The 13,325-nt window shown below is 36.7% G+C and overlaps 2 protein-coding genes across 2 annotated transcripts; both read left to right on the top strand.

Moving 5' to 3' along the window:
• Positions 1-840: 840 nt before the first annotated feature.
• LOC18043905 (homeobox-leucine zipper protein ATHB-13) lies at positions 841-3,040 on the top strand. The gene is made up of 3 exons (XM_006438589.2): positions 841-1,345; positions 1,444-1,820; positions 2,261-3,040. Exons 1-3 carry the CDS (start codon positions 1,219-1,221, stop codon positions 2,636-2,638), a joined length of 882 nt encoding a protein of 293 aa, XP_006438652.1. The 5' UTR covers positions 841-1,218; the 3' UTR covers positions 2,639-3,040.
• A 2,811-nt stretch (positions 3,041-5,851) lies between these two features.
• Positions 5,852-6,623, top strand: LOC18043904. Its single transcript, XM_006438587.2, has one exon. The coding sequence runs from the start codon at positions 6,013-6,015 to the stop codon at positions 6,604-6,606; it is 594 nt and encodes a 197-aa protein (XP_006438650.1). The 5' UTR covers positions 5,852-6,012; the 3' UTR covers positions 6,607-6,623.
• Positions 6,624-13,325: the final 6,702 nt, after the last annotated feature.

The following is a 13,325-nucleotide window of genomic DNA, read 5'->3' as shown; positions in this document are numbered from 1 at the left end:
TTTATGGGGATTTTTTTTTTTTTGGCTTTCAAGTCATGCACCCACTTCACATAAAAGTTCCATTTAAAATGAGGCCCATTTTCTCCCTTAACAATGGAATCAAAATTATTTTCTCCCTTTAACAATGGAATCAAAATCAACGTGCCACTACGCCTTTGGCCGAAGTGGTTGGGCTACTGTCGTTACAAGCATAAGGACAGTGGTTTAAGTACTCACAAAAGTATTGTGGGGGCTAAACATTTATAAATTCTTCTCCCTTGCGAAATCTAAGTGGAGTAAAGACATTTCGCTTTTGTGAGGGTTATTTCATCTTGACATGTACTTCATAAAATTTAATATAATAATATAAGTCTCAGTAATATATATTTGATTGTAAATATCAATATAATGTCTGCTATAATTGTAAATATATGTGCAATACAATAATCTAGTGGGTACCTAGTATTAAAAAAAAAAAAACAATCGAATCAAAGTGCTTTGCTTCTCATTTTAAAGTTTATTATATATGTTAAAAGACAACTGTCTTCATTGAGATAACACCACTACTTGTCTCTTAAGACTGGGGGCGCAAGAAAACAAAAATATTATTTATATTTATATAAATCACCACAAGTTTTCAACCTTGCAATAATTACCTAGTTACATCGTTTTCATTTGAACACATGGTCATTTGGCTTATGTCACTGCCATATAAAGTGGGGTTTGCGGGGGAAAATTAACAATTTTTAAGTTTCTTTTATCCTTTAGGTATAAAGATGATTGAATAACATAACGTTCTCCAATATTTACCAAAATTACACTAAAAAGGAAAAGAAAAACATATCTTATAATTCCATTTTATAAAAAGAGAACATAAACTATAGAAGATTTTCTCCCACACCCTTCCTCAAACCCCCAATATCCCCCCATCCCTCCCTTGCTTTCTTTCATATAAAATGTAATAATTTGTTCACATCAAATAAAATGATCTCTTCCCAGCTTCAAGGTATATAAGCAATCTCTCCCACCAATATTTGCATCTCCTTCCTACATATAAGTTGAAGAAGCTTTAATTTACTTTAAGATCCGTCAAGAGCTTATATTTGCACTTTTTTAAGTCCAGCTCTATTAATTCCTCATCCTTCTTTCTCAAGTTTGAACATGACAGTAAGATCATTACCACAGTTCTTAAGCATATTGGTGGGAAAAGTTTAGCTTAAGCTAGAGCTAGCTAAGGTCATGTCTTGCAATGGGATGGCTTTCTTCCCAACAAATTTCATGCTTCAAACTCCCCATGAAGATGAACATCAAACCCCCACTTCTCTGAATCCAATTCTTCCCTCTTGTGCTCCCCAAGACTTTCATGGTACCCTCTATGTAACTCATTGATATACATATATAACATATATATAATTTGTCTTATAACCGCAGGTTTGAAATAAAATCAATTATGTTTCTGTCCAGGGGTTGCATCTTTCTTAGGGAAGCGATCAATGTCATTTTCAGGGATTGATGCGGGAGAAGAAGCAAATGGGGAGGATGATTTTTCTGATGATGGATCACAAGCAGGAGAGAAGAAGAGGAGGCTTAATATGGAACAAGTGAAGACCCTTGAGAAGAACTTTGAATTGGGTAACAAGCTTGAGCCAGAGAGAAAAATGCAGTTGGCTAGGGCTCTTGGGCTGCAACCAAGACAGGTTGCTATTTGGTTCCAAAACAGGAGAGCCAGATGGAAGACCAAGCAGCTTGAGAAAGACTATGATCTTCTCAAGAGACAATATGAAGCAGTCAAAGCCGACCGCGAAGCACTCCAAGCTCAAAATCAGAAGCTTCATGCAGAGGTTTGTCTTGAATTCCATTGATTTATTTTTGAAATATTACTAGCTTGTTAGTTTGTGGGGTGCAGAGTGATGAATTATTGTATGTTCTTCTAATAATTATATGCACGTTTTTCCATTGAATCTGTAGAATAAAGTTGGAAATCATGTCCTTTTTTTAATGGTTTCATAATTTTTGACCTTTTCATGTATCATGATTTTCAGAACCTTTTAATAACCAGTGGAGGCTTTTTCATAAAGCTTTCTTTTGTCCATCATCATTTCTTTAGCTTTTTGATATATTTATTGGGTAACTGTTTAAAGGTAAATTACGGGTAATCATGGCTAAAACTTTTCTCTTGCATAATTGTCATAGTTTAAATTTCTTATATATTTTATCTATTGGGAAAATTAGAATTTTCTCTGGTGACACACACTTTGAATGGTTAATTTTATGTTGGCAGATAATGGCTCTGAAAAGCAGGGAGGTGACTGAATCTATAAACCTCAATAAAGAAACTGAGGGGTCTTGCAGCAATAGAAGTGAGAACAGTTCTGATATCAAGTTGGATATTTCAAGGACACCAGCCATTGACAGCCCTATGTCTACTCATCCAACAAGCAGAAACTTGTTTCCAACAAAATCAACATCGTCGGTAAGGCCAACAGTAGCAGCACAACTTTTCCATAACTCATCATCGTCAAGGCCTGATCTTCAATGCCAGAAGATTGAACAGAATATGCAGGGTACTAAAGATCAAGAAAGCCTTAGCAGCATGTTCTGTGGCATGGATGATCAATCTGGATTCTGGCCATGGTTGGAGCAACACAATTTCAGTTGAAATTAATCATCATCGACTCCAAATAAGCTAAGTGTCAAATTGTAATATACCCGTTTCCCTGCACTGCTATGGCAATTTGCTTACCCTAGTTTTTTTCCGTATGAGTTTCTAGTCCATGTTTTGGTACTTGTTAGAGTGGCCTATCAAGTAGAATATAATCAAGTTGAGTACTTTCCATGAGGGCTGAAGATCTTTGTTATGAAGAAATAAAAGGGTATGTGTTTTTGAGTTAAAATGTTATGTTTTGCCAGTTATTTGGATCACGGGCACCGAAAATAAAATCAAAGCGACAATTACATTTTGGTAGTCCTCTTGGCAGCTCTAGCCTCCTGCTACTTGCTATTAGCTAGCATGGGCCATGAAATACAAGAATGCTTCGCTATCTCTTTACATATTGATTAATCTTTCATTGTTTATCCACCCTCTCAGTTGGTTTGGAAACATGTATACATATGTTCATGACTTGTTTTTATTTTCTTTTTACTGTTGAAGAAAATTGAATGGTCACTCGCGGTCCGAAGCGAAATCTTTTGTGATGATGGGTGCTGATTTCATCCTCCGGGCCTACACGGTAACCCAAATGGTGAACAAAATCTACTAGAAGTTATTGAAGTTTTAAAAGCATATAAATAAATAAAGTATATAACGTAAAAGAGGTATCAGACACACATTCCAAGAGAAGAAGACGACAAACAGATATGTGAAAGTGTAGAAGAAACCAAAGGAGAGTTGGAAATGGTCGTTCTCGTGAAGATGACATTGGGCGTGGCATACTGGCTGGCATTAACAGAATTTTTCTTTTTCTTTTTCTTTTTTTTTAAAAAGAAATGAAAATGAAAGTGGAAATGTGAATTGAATGGTTTCAATCCAATTCAAAAGCTATCTAAAGTCTAAACTATTCATTCTACCCAACCCAACTTATGGCGATCAGATTCAGAGAGCAGAGTCAGTACTCAGTCGATTGTCAGTCAACACTGCTCTCTCTTTTTTCCTTTAAATTTTTCTTTCATGTGACCCACTGCCACCCACTCCCTTGCGTCCCACGTTCATTCCCCTCTATTTCAACCCCACTTTCATATTTATCATGTTGCACGTCATTCAGTCTCTTTTCACAAACTCCATTCCATTGTTTCTCTCTGAGAGTAGTCACAATTTAGTGTTTCATACTGTAAAAAATGCACATACACTCGCTTAAAATTCTAAGTTAAGCTGTTGCTTTTGCATATAATATACGTAATATGGAGAGGGAATGGATTCATTCATTTACACAAAGCATTATAATGGAAGCTACAAATCAAAGAAAACATTACAACTACTACATTATCATGACACAAATCTTGGGATTCTAAAATCATAACCTCGAGGATTAATTGTTTCCTTGACATGACATTTTTTTTTTCAAAGTTTCCTTAACTTGATACCATATTCAAATAAACTAATGTTTTGCCCACCTGGAATCAATCTGCAAACATGATGAGCATGGAGATTTCACAAATTGCAAATCTAATCCATCACTGCAGAATGGAAGCTAAAAGCGCTTGTGTTGTGCCTTTCGCTTTCAGATTTTACAGTTTGTGGGCACTAACTGTCATAACAGATAATAACTAGACCCTGCCACTCAACATACACGTAACCCAGATTATAAACATGTGACAGAATCTTCAGATATATCCTTCTCAATAATATCTTGAGATATTGAAAAACGAAGATCAAGCAGGTAAGCTCAGCCGCTATATACGCACATTGTTTATTCTTAAATCATGTGACGCTGCAGGTTGATGTAATCTTTGGCATTGGCAACATTGCTGCAAACTAATTTGGCAATTGATGGTAGTTTTAGTGGCCGTATTAAAAATTGTTGTCTGGGAAGACTTTGCCAAGCGGCCACATGCATGGCGGTGTCGATTCCTTTAAGTAAGCATTTAGAAGACTATATTAATATTAACAATGGAATAAAAATAGCCTGGAATTAGTGAGACAGTTCAGTTCCCAGATATATAATTGCTACTTTTAAACTAAGCCAACATGTGAATGCCAATAACATATAAACTGGGTTTTTTTTTTTTTAATTTTTGGGGGTGGTGTCAACGGCTAACAGAATATGATAACAAGCAACTTTTATTAATTTGCTGAAGTGATCACTTCAGCTGAATCAAACAAATATTTGAAAATGCATCTTACTCATCCATGCACTAACATAATAATAAAAATCAAAGCATTATTCTATTATTATTATTTTATATATACCAAAGTTCGAGGTTGATGCTGATGAATTATTGGTGTCCAGGCTGGGGCTCAAAAGTGGTCCTTGTTTGCATCGGGAAATTTATGAAAATGGTCTAAAATTAGTATTAATTTACGTAATAACTCATTTACCATTTTTCTTATTTTCGATTTTCCGGAGACAAAAAGCAGAATTATGGATAATAACACCTGTAAGACAGACTGTATTGATACATATTTTTTTCTACTAGAGTTACATAAAAAAAAAAAAAGTGAATTCTTTTTGTAAATCAATCTTAATTTTGGGTAATTACTGTAAATTTCCGAGGTTACTTGAACAGTATTATAGTAAATTCGCTTGTTTATCTCCGTTTATTTATTTATTTATTTTTGAGGTGCATTAACAACAAACCTTCTGACTTCAGATGTTATGTTTTGGTGGGCTTCGCCAAAACTTCCATCAACAGTAGAACGCCTTTCAGAGCAGTGCTATTAGCACCCCTCTTATATCCTAATGAATCCCCATCCACGAATTTACAGTTATATCCATGATTAAAGCTACGTATAACTCGACAGAATTTTATTTCTCTGAACTTCTAAGAACACCCACGAATTGCAGACTTCTTGTTACGAACTCTTAAGCACCCACAAATAGCATATCCTCTCTCTCTCTCTATATATATTTTTTAATTGATTTCCAAATAATGGAAAGAGTGCGTGGTAACAAATTCTTTTGTCATTTATCTTTGTACTCGTAATTTGCTTTCGTTTGATGAGTGACGAACAGTTGTCCATTGATTTACTGCTTCAAAATTACCAGAACATTGTCCGATCCATCATTTGTGCCACCCCGTTTTCTTTTTTTTTTTTTCATTTAACGCCACTATTGGGTCAATATATTTTAGTAGGTTCAATAAGATAACGGGTGGCAAGAGGATTCTTGAGGAGTGTCAATAGTGTCACCGTTTGGGTTTAGGCTAACGCTTCTACTTATCAGCCCATGGGGCCACTCAATAAAAATGGGTTGTTTCTGACTTGCCACGTGTCAAAAACTCGTCCACCGAAACTCGCATGCAATCTCTCTTCACAAATCAACCGACGAAGATGCCTTTACCCTCTGTTTGATTAACGGATAAAGTAAGGCGCCCACCATGGCATCCACCAGAATTCTCTCCCCAACCGCCGCCGCCGCCGCCGCCGCCGGTATCACCCACAAGTCCATCTATCTCTTCTCCAAACCCCCCTCCCCATCCTCATTCCCCACTTTCACAGTCACACATAACAGACCAATCACCAAGTTAAGCGTGTCCTCTCCTCCCAACGAAACCCCAATCACCACCAGCACCACAACCACCAATAAAGAAACCGTCTTCTTCGATGGTGGGGCACACTACGGCGACCTCTTAGCCAACCTGCTTCTGGGTTTCACTCTTTTTTGGCTACCCTTGACTCTAGCAGCAGTTTCAAGAGCTTTTAACTTGAGATACAGGTTTACAAACCTGCGGGTGACGGTTATTTCAGGATGGACGGGGGAGGATAGGAGTGACTTCTCTTACAAAGTGATCAAGGACGTGCAAGTAGTGCCGAGGTTTATTGGTGACTGGGGTGACATTATCATTACATTGAAAGATGGTACTAAGGTTGATCTCAGAAGTGTCCCTAAGTTTAGAGAGATTGCCAAGTATTGTGTCTCCATGGCTGAGCAGCCTGTCGTTTTCAAAGAAACTGGCCCTAAAGGGTTCTGACGCCTGAGGATTAATAGTTTTGTAAAAAAAATAATAATAATTTCATTTTTTCCTTTGCCCTTTGAAGATGTGTAAATTTTGTTTATGGTAATTTGGTTGAATGTTGGAATCCATGTTTTATAGTACTTTTCATTGTAAAAATCGTTCAAGTTCACTTATTTTATCATGAATTCATTTCATTTCAGTTACATTACCTGATAGTTCCAAGCAAGACTAGTTAAAGAGAAGGGGCCTTATTATGAATTTCGTAAATAATGTTCAATTTTATCATATTCAAACTTTCTTTTTTGAATTATTATCAGGTTGAAACTTGAATGTTCGCCTTCCTGTCTGAGTTTTGTATTCCGAGGTTGTGGGGTGGGAAATTAATAATTTAATAAGTAAATTTCAATTTCAGTTAGAATATATCAATTCTTGAGGCAGAGCCGACAGATTTTGAATTGATTGATTGGGGAGATTGTGACCATTTGGTAACATAGTACATGGGAGATTAAGAATTAGCTTGGATATTGCTGTAAGGTTGCAATCTTGGTGTATTAAGAAAGACAAGTGATGGAATGCGAAGGTGCTAGATCGGGTGGACAAACGGCTCTCAGGATGGAATGCGAAGCATCTCTCTTTTGCTGGAAGGCTGACCCTTACTCAAGCGGTAATCCAAGCCTTGCCAATTTACTCTATGCAAACCACAATGATTCCGCGAGGCACTCAAGAAAAAATCAATCGCATTTCTCGCCGATTTATTTGGAGTGGGAATAGCGAGAGGAAGAGCATGGCCATGGCTAGTTGGGAAAGAATCTGTCAACCTAAAATGGTAGGCGGGCTTGGCTTAAAAAATCTTCGCCACATCAATGATGCGCTTTTGATGAAGATTGGGTGGAATATTATTGTGTCTCCTACTAGCCTGTGGATTAAAGTGTTATGCTCTAAATACGGCGTTGAGAATGATAACCTCCCCACAGAGCTACCTACAAAATATGGTTCTTATGTGTGGCGTGCAGTGGGTACGGTTTGGCATAAAGTTTTGCAAGGGATTTGTTGGCAAGTTGGAGATGGGTCAAGAGTTCGGTTTTGGAAAGATTGTTGGGTTAGGCAAAATGTCAGTTTGAAGGATTATGTTGTGAGGCCGGTGCCGAGTCATATGCTGGAAAATTCGATTAGGGATTATGTGAACGATCATGGGCAATGGAATTGGGTTACTTTTAGTAATTATCTTCCTCATAGCTTAGTGTTTGCTATTGCGGCCATTATGCCACCTTGTGTCGAGGGTGGTATGGACCGTATATTTTGGGGCTTCTCGACTAAGGGTAATTTTACAGTGAAATCAGCTTATCAAAATATTTCAAACAGAGCCTCCAGTCATATTGGACCAAGATGGGAACTTATTTGGAGCTGGAAAGGGCCACAAAGTGTCAAAACCTTCATGTGGTTGGCTATTCAAAACAAGTTAAAGACCAAAGCTGAGCTTGCTAGAAGACACATTTTGACAGAAAATCAATGTGAGAGATGCAAAGTTTGTATGGAAGACTCCCTTCATGCCCTTAGAGATTGTGTGGCTGCCAAACGTATTTGGTTAGATATAGTCCCGTGTAGATTACGAGGAAGTTTTTTCTCTTCAAACTTAGAGGATTGGATTATTACTAATTTAAAGCCGAACTGTTATGATTGTAATGGAGTTGACTGGGCGGTAATTTTTGGCACAACAATCTGGCGGTTGTGGTTTTGGAGGAACCAAGCTCTGTTTAAGAATGTGCAGAGGAGCAATCAGAACATCACGTTAGGGATGGCAAAAATCCCCACGGGGATGGGTACCCTCGGGGATTTTCCCCATTCGGGGAGGGTACGGGGATAATTTTATACCCAATTTTTTTTCGGGGAGGGGACGGGGAAAATTTTTTACCCAACTTTTTATTCGGGGAGGGGACGGGGATGAGGTGGAATCCCCATCCCCTACCCATTTCCCCATTTTAATTTTTAATTTTATTTTTATTTTTAAAATTACTAATAAATAAATAACAAAATTATAAATATTGTTAAAAATAATAAATATCAATATAGTTGTATGTTGGGAAAGTGGTCACCCTTTGCCGGGAATTAGTTGAAGAGTATTAATTGAAGTTTTCACCAACTGTTTATTGCTTTGATTATACTGGTAGTAGTTCTTCTACTAGATCTACAGGGGATTCTTATAAGAAAGCAACCAAATGGATGACAGGTTTTAATGATTATGTAAACAATGGAGATTGTGCAGTTGTTGCAGATGAATTAGATTCATATTTGGATGAGAAAGTTATATCTCGGATGGAAGATTTTAATATTTTGAGTTGGTGGAAGACAAATGCTAATAGGTATCCTACATTAGCTCGAATTGCTAGAGATATTTTGGCAATTCCAATTACAACAGTTGCTTCTGAATCAGCTTTTAACACTAGTGGTAGAGTTGTGAGCTCATACCATAACAAACTTCATCCAAGCACATTGGAGGCCTTAATGTGCTGTCAAAGTTGGTTACGAGCTTACAATAGCGGTATGAGTTTATTTTAATATGATTAATTTAAAATCGAAAATAAAAAATGTATTAGACTATTAATTATTCGGGGACCGGGGACCCTCGGGGATCCCCTGTTATTATTCGGGGAGGGGATGGGGATTCTCTCAAGCAATTTTGACGGGGACGGGGAGGGGACGGGGACATATGCAAAACATCGGGGATGGGTATGGGGAGATTGGTCCCCTCCCCTCCCCTCCCCATTGCCATCCCTACGTTAGATATTATGACCAGAGTTGAAAATTCTCATAAAACCATGAGGGCTTTGATCAAGCCTGGAGCTTAAAAAATGGTTAAATACTTTGGATGGAAACCTCCCCCTGAAAACGTTTTCAAATTGAATACTGATGGGGCCTGCAAAAGGATGAATATGGCAGCTGCAGGTGGGTTGATAAGAAATGCCAATGGGAAGTGGATTGCTGGATTCTGTGCGAATATTGGAATTAGTTCGGTTACCAATGCTGAACTTTGGGGTTTATTCTATGGTCTTGACCTGGCTTGGAAGGTGGGTATTCGGTCTTTGTTGGTTGAAGTTGACAGCAAGTGCATCATTGATCTACTTGCAGACACGAGTAATAGCCCTAATAATTTTTCTTCAGTCATTCAAAGTATCAGAAGGCTCATCAACAGAGAATGGCATGTGTGCATTAGCCATATTTATCGTGAAGCAAACTTTGTAGCGGATTTTCTGGAAAATTTAGCAATAAGGCAACCTCTTGGCTTCCATTTCCTTCACAATCCTCCTAGTGGTGTTGTTAATTGCTTATTTCACGACATGTACGGGAATGCTTTCCCGCGTTTTGTCTCGGTTTAGCCTTGTTTGGCTCCCTTTTATATCAAAAAAAAAAGAAAGACAAGTGATGCTTATTGTTACGTGTCTCTGCTGGATTTCTACCTATGAGACGAGTTGCTTATTTGTTTTCAATTGCAACTTCACAACCAATGGCCCTTTGGTCAAATAAGAGAAGTTTTACACTTATAATGTTAAGTGTAAGAGTTCGAGCCTCCATAAAAGTATTATGGAGGTTAATTTCAGTACTCCCTCAATTATCAACTAATTGAGTGGAGACAATCTTCCCTTAAGAAATGTGAGTGAGTGGAGTAGGCACTACTCAAATATTAGAAAGAGTTTAAAGTATTTGGGCAAGTGTTTTAGTGGGTTAATGTATGACGGCGGTCCCAGTTACAAAAGTAGGTACTCCTCAATTATTAAAGAGAGTTTAAAGTATCTGAGCAAGTGTTTTAGTAGGTTAATGTATGACGGTGGTCCCAGTTACAAAATGTGAGCTAGTGGAGTATGCACTCATTCCGATTACGAAAAAATGTGAGTGAGTGAAATAGACACTTCTCGAATATTAGAGAGAGTTTAAAGTTTTTGGACAAGTGTTTCAGTAGGTTAATGTATGATGGTGGTCCCAGTTACGAAATGTGAGTGAGTAGAGTAGGTACTCCTCGAATATTAAAGAGGGTTTAAAGTATATAAACAAGTGCTTTAGTGGATTAATGTATAACTGTGGTTCCAGTTGTTTAGTACAACTATAAATATTGTAATTATAATGTCTGATGTAATATCAATAACAATCTCTGTATAATAGAATTTAAAAAAAAAATTGCAACTTCACACACTTGGACAAACAGTCATAGACTCATTGTGCCTTCGTGTCTATGATGTGCGTGTATATTTTGTCTTACAGATTTTATCTACATTCATAAAAATGAGCGCCAGGAAATCAGAATCACTGTAGGGGAGAGAATGTGTTGTAATTTTGTACACTTGAAGAGTATGTATCCACAATAGTGGAACATACTTTGCAGTTTGCTCAATAGCGGACAGAATGTGTTCCGCTTCCTGCTTCGCGCTGTTTCCCTTTTACTTCATTTTCTTCATTTCTTGGAACCATGTTCTCTTCTGTTGAATGTGGGCTTCAATGGGGATTGATGACTGAACTTGGTCCATATTTAGACACAAGAACCCCCTGGAATGTCCAATGTCCAATGTAGACAAGTTTGGGTTAGGAAGCAGGAAGAGCCTAATGGTTTTAGGAGTCCAGTATCTTCACTCTTCAGAAACCAACTGTACCCCATGATCTTTTCATGCAGATTTTAATATCAGGAGCTACTTCAGAAATCATCAATCAGTACTCTTCTTGAAGAAACGGAAATTGAAAGATACACGAAACAAAAGTTTTTTAATAATAAAATTTATTGAATAAATTTGAATTAACAAATTAGAGTTTTAGGCTCTTTATGTAGTAATCTTAAATATTGTAAACATACTAAATTAAACAAATCCAAAATATTATTTTATAATAAAATTCTCATAATTTAAATATATATAAAAAAAGAAATGGTGCTTAAATCCGATATTTAGAGAAAAAAAGATAAAAATCCTAAAAAAAGAAAAAATAAGAGATTTTAAATTAAAAACGACTAGAAAAGAAGTGGAATTTTCGGCTCAACACGAGGTGGAACAACACAAGCAATTTTGGATTTGGTTTCTCTCATCGCAAGATTCGAAATAGTATATTATAAGTCTAAAATAGATACTTGTAGTTTAAATTATGACCTTTGAAATGTACCCTACTCATCCTAAGCAGCAAACGTACGTTATTTCTCATAAAATATAGTATATTTAGTAATGTATTTCATGTCCAAAATGTCCAAAATACTTCTTCCAGCCACCTCTAGATCGTGAATTGCTGACGCTGCCAATAAATAAGACCAATGAGTCCCAAACAGGTTAAATGTAACAATTACAAATGACGAATTTGTTCATTATCTTTCTCCTAAAGTGTCTACTTTCTGCTTTTCAGCTATTTAGCAGCATGATCCTTCTACAATAAATTAAGATTGAATATTCGAGGACTAGGATGCTTTGGAATGTTGAAAGGAATTATAGAAACACAATCGGGAATTCATTTTGCATATACCACATCGGCTCAAGATTAATGTGAAGTGAGGAAACATGGTCTATCAAAAGCATCATTGTATTTTATACCCAATATGAAAAGAAATGAGATACTTCTGAGTGTCTTTCTTTATGTTTGAAGAAGCTAGCTAGAAGTTTCACTCGAAGTATTTATGGTGAAAACAAAATTAAAGAAACTTCATAAATGTCAATCCTTGTTGCCCATGTTCTGTTGATTAACACAGAAGCTGCTGATCCCAACTCTTATCGTTTCCCAAATTAAAGTATTTGATGGGTCACCGTAGGTCCATAGCCTAATCACATTAATGTCATTCTCATATTATTCTTTTTTTTTTTCCAAATAAAAACTTGATTTCTGTCACTCTCATTTGTTTGAATTTGCCTCTTCAGTGTGCATTCATGTCTCTTTTGTAAGCTTTCATCTTTGGTAGGGTCGATGAGTTCTGTTCATCTTCAAATCTTCGTCAGAGGTTATCATGAAAACTTACCTGTATATTTTAAGGGTTGATCTTGGGGGGAAATTAACATTTAACTATTAAAATTCCCAGAAATTTCTATAAAGAAAAGTACCATTGAAGAATGGTGACACCTGGAGTTGTTCTTGCTCCTTTGGCTCCATTCAAGTTGTGGCGGAAACCAACCAACAAAACTTTCAAGTAGTGATAAAGAAAAGTAAGCATAAGACACAAGCTCCCTACTTGTATTTGTAATTGATGCTAAATGGGGTCCCATATAATGGGGCTTTGAAACTGAACCATTGCATTTATTTGACAGGCATGAACTTCAGTTAAAAAAATTATGAGAGCCCCAATCTGAACAGCTTAGCTGCTTCAATGATGCATGTATGTATGGAACTATGAGCTTTTTACTCATTAGAATCTGACAAAAATGTTAAAACTTTAACTGTTAAAAAAAAAGTGAGCAATCATAGAAAAAAAAAAAAAAAAACAGTTAATCTTCTCACTCTTTGTGAGTCCTACTCCAGCCTCATTTCTTTGAGCATGCCTGCAGTAGCATCTCAAAAGTGTACAAAATCTCCTGCTTTAAAAGGAAAAAATTAAAGGAAAACAAATAAAACTTGACGAAAAAAAAATTGTACTGTTAGTGGGACAGAGAGATTTTGATCAACTATTCTTGGCGAGACTTCGCAGAAGTTTCCGAATATTGTTAAGGGCTGTATTTCTACTTAATCTGCATGATAAAAGTAATCGTTAAACACAAAAGTTTAAGCAGGACAAAAAATAA

Source organism: Citrus clementina, unplaced genomic scaffold (assembly GCF_000493195.1).
Source record: "Citrus clementina cultivar Clemenules unplaced genomic scaffold, Citrus_clementina_v1.0 scaffold_4, whole genome shotgun sequence".
In the NCBI taxonomy this organism is placed as follows: domain Eukaryota; kingdom Viridiplantae; phylum Streptophyta; class Magnoliopsida; order Sapindales; family Rutaceae; genus Citrus; species Citrus x clementina.
This window is presented reverse-complemented; position numbering and strand designations above follow the sequence as displayed.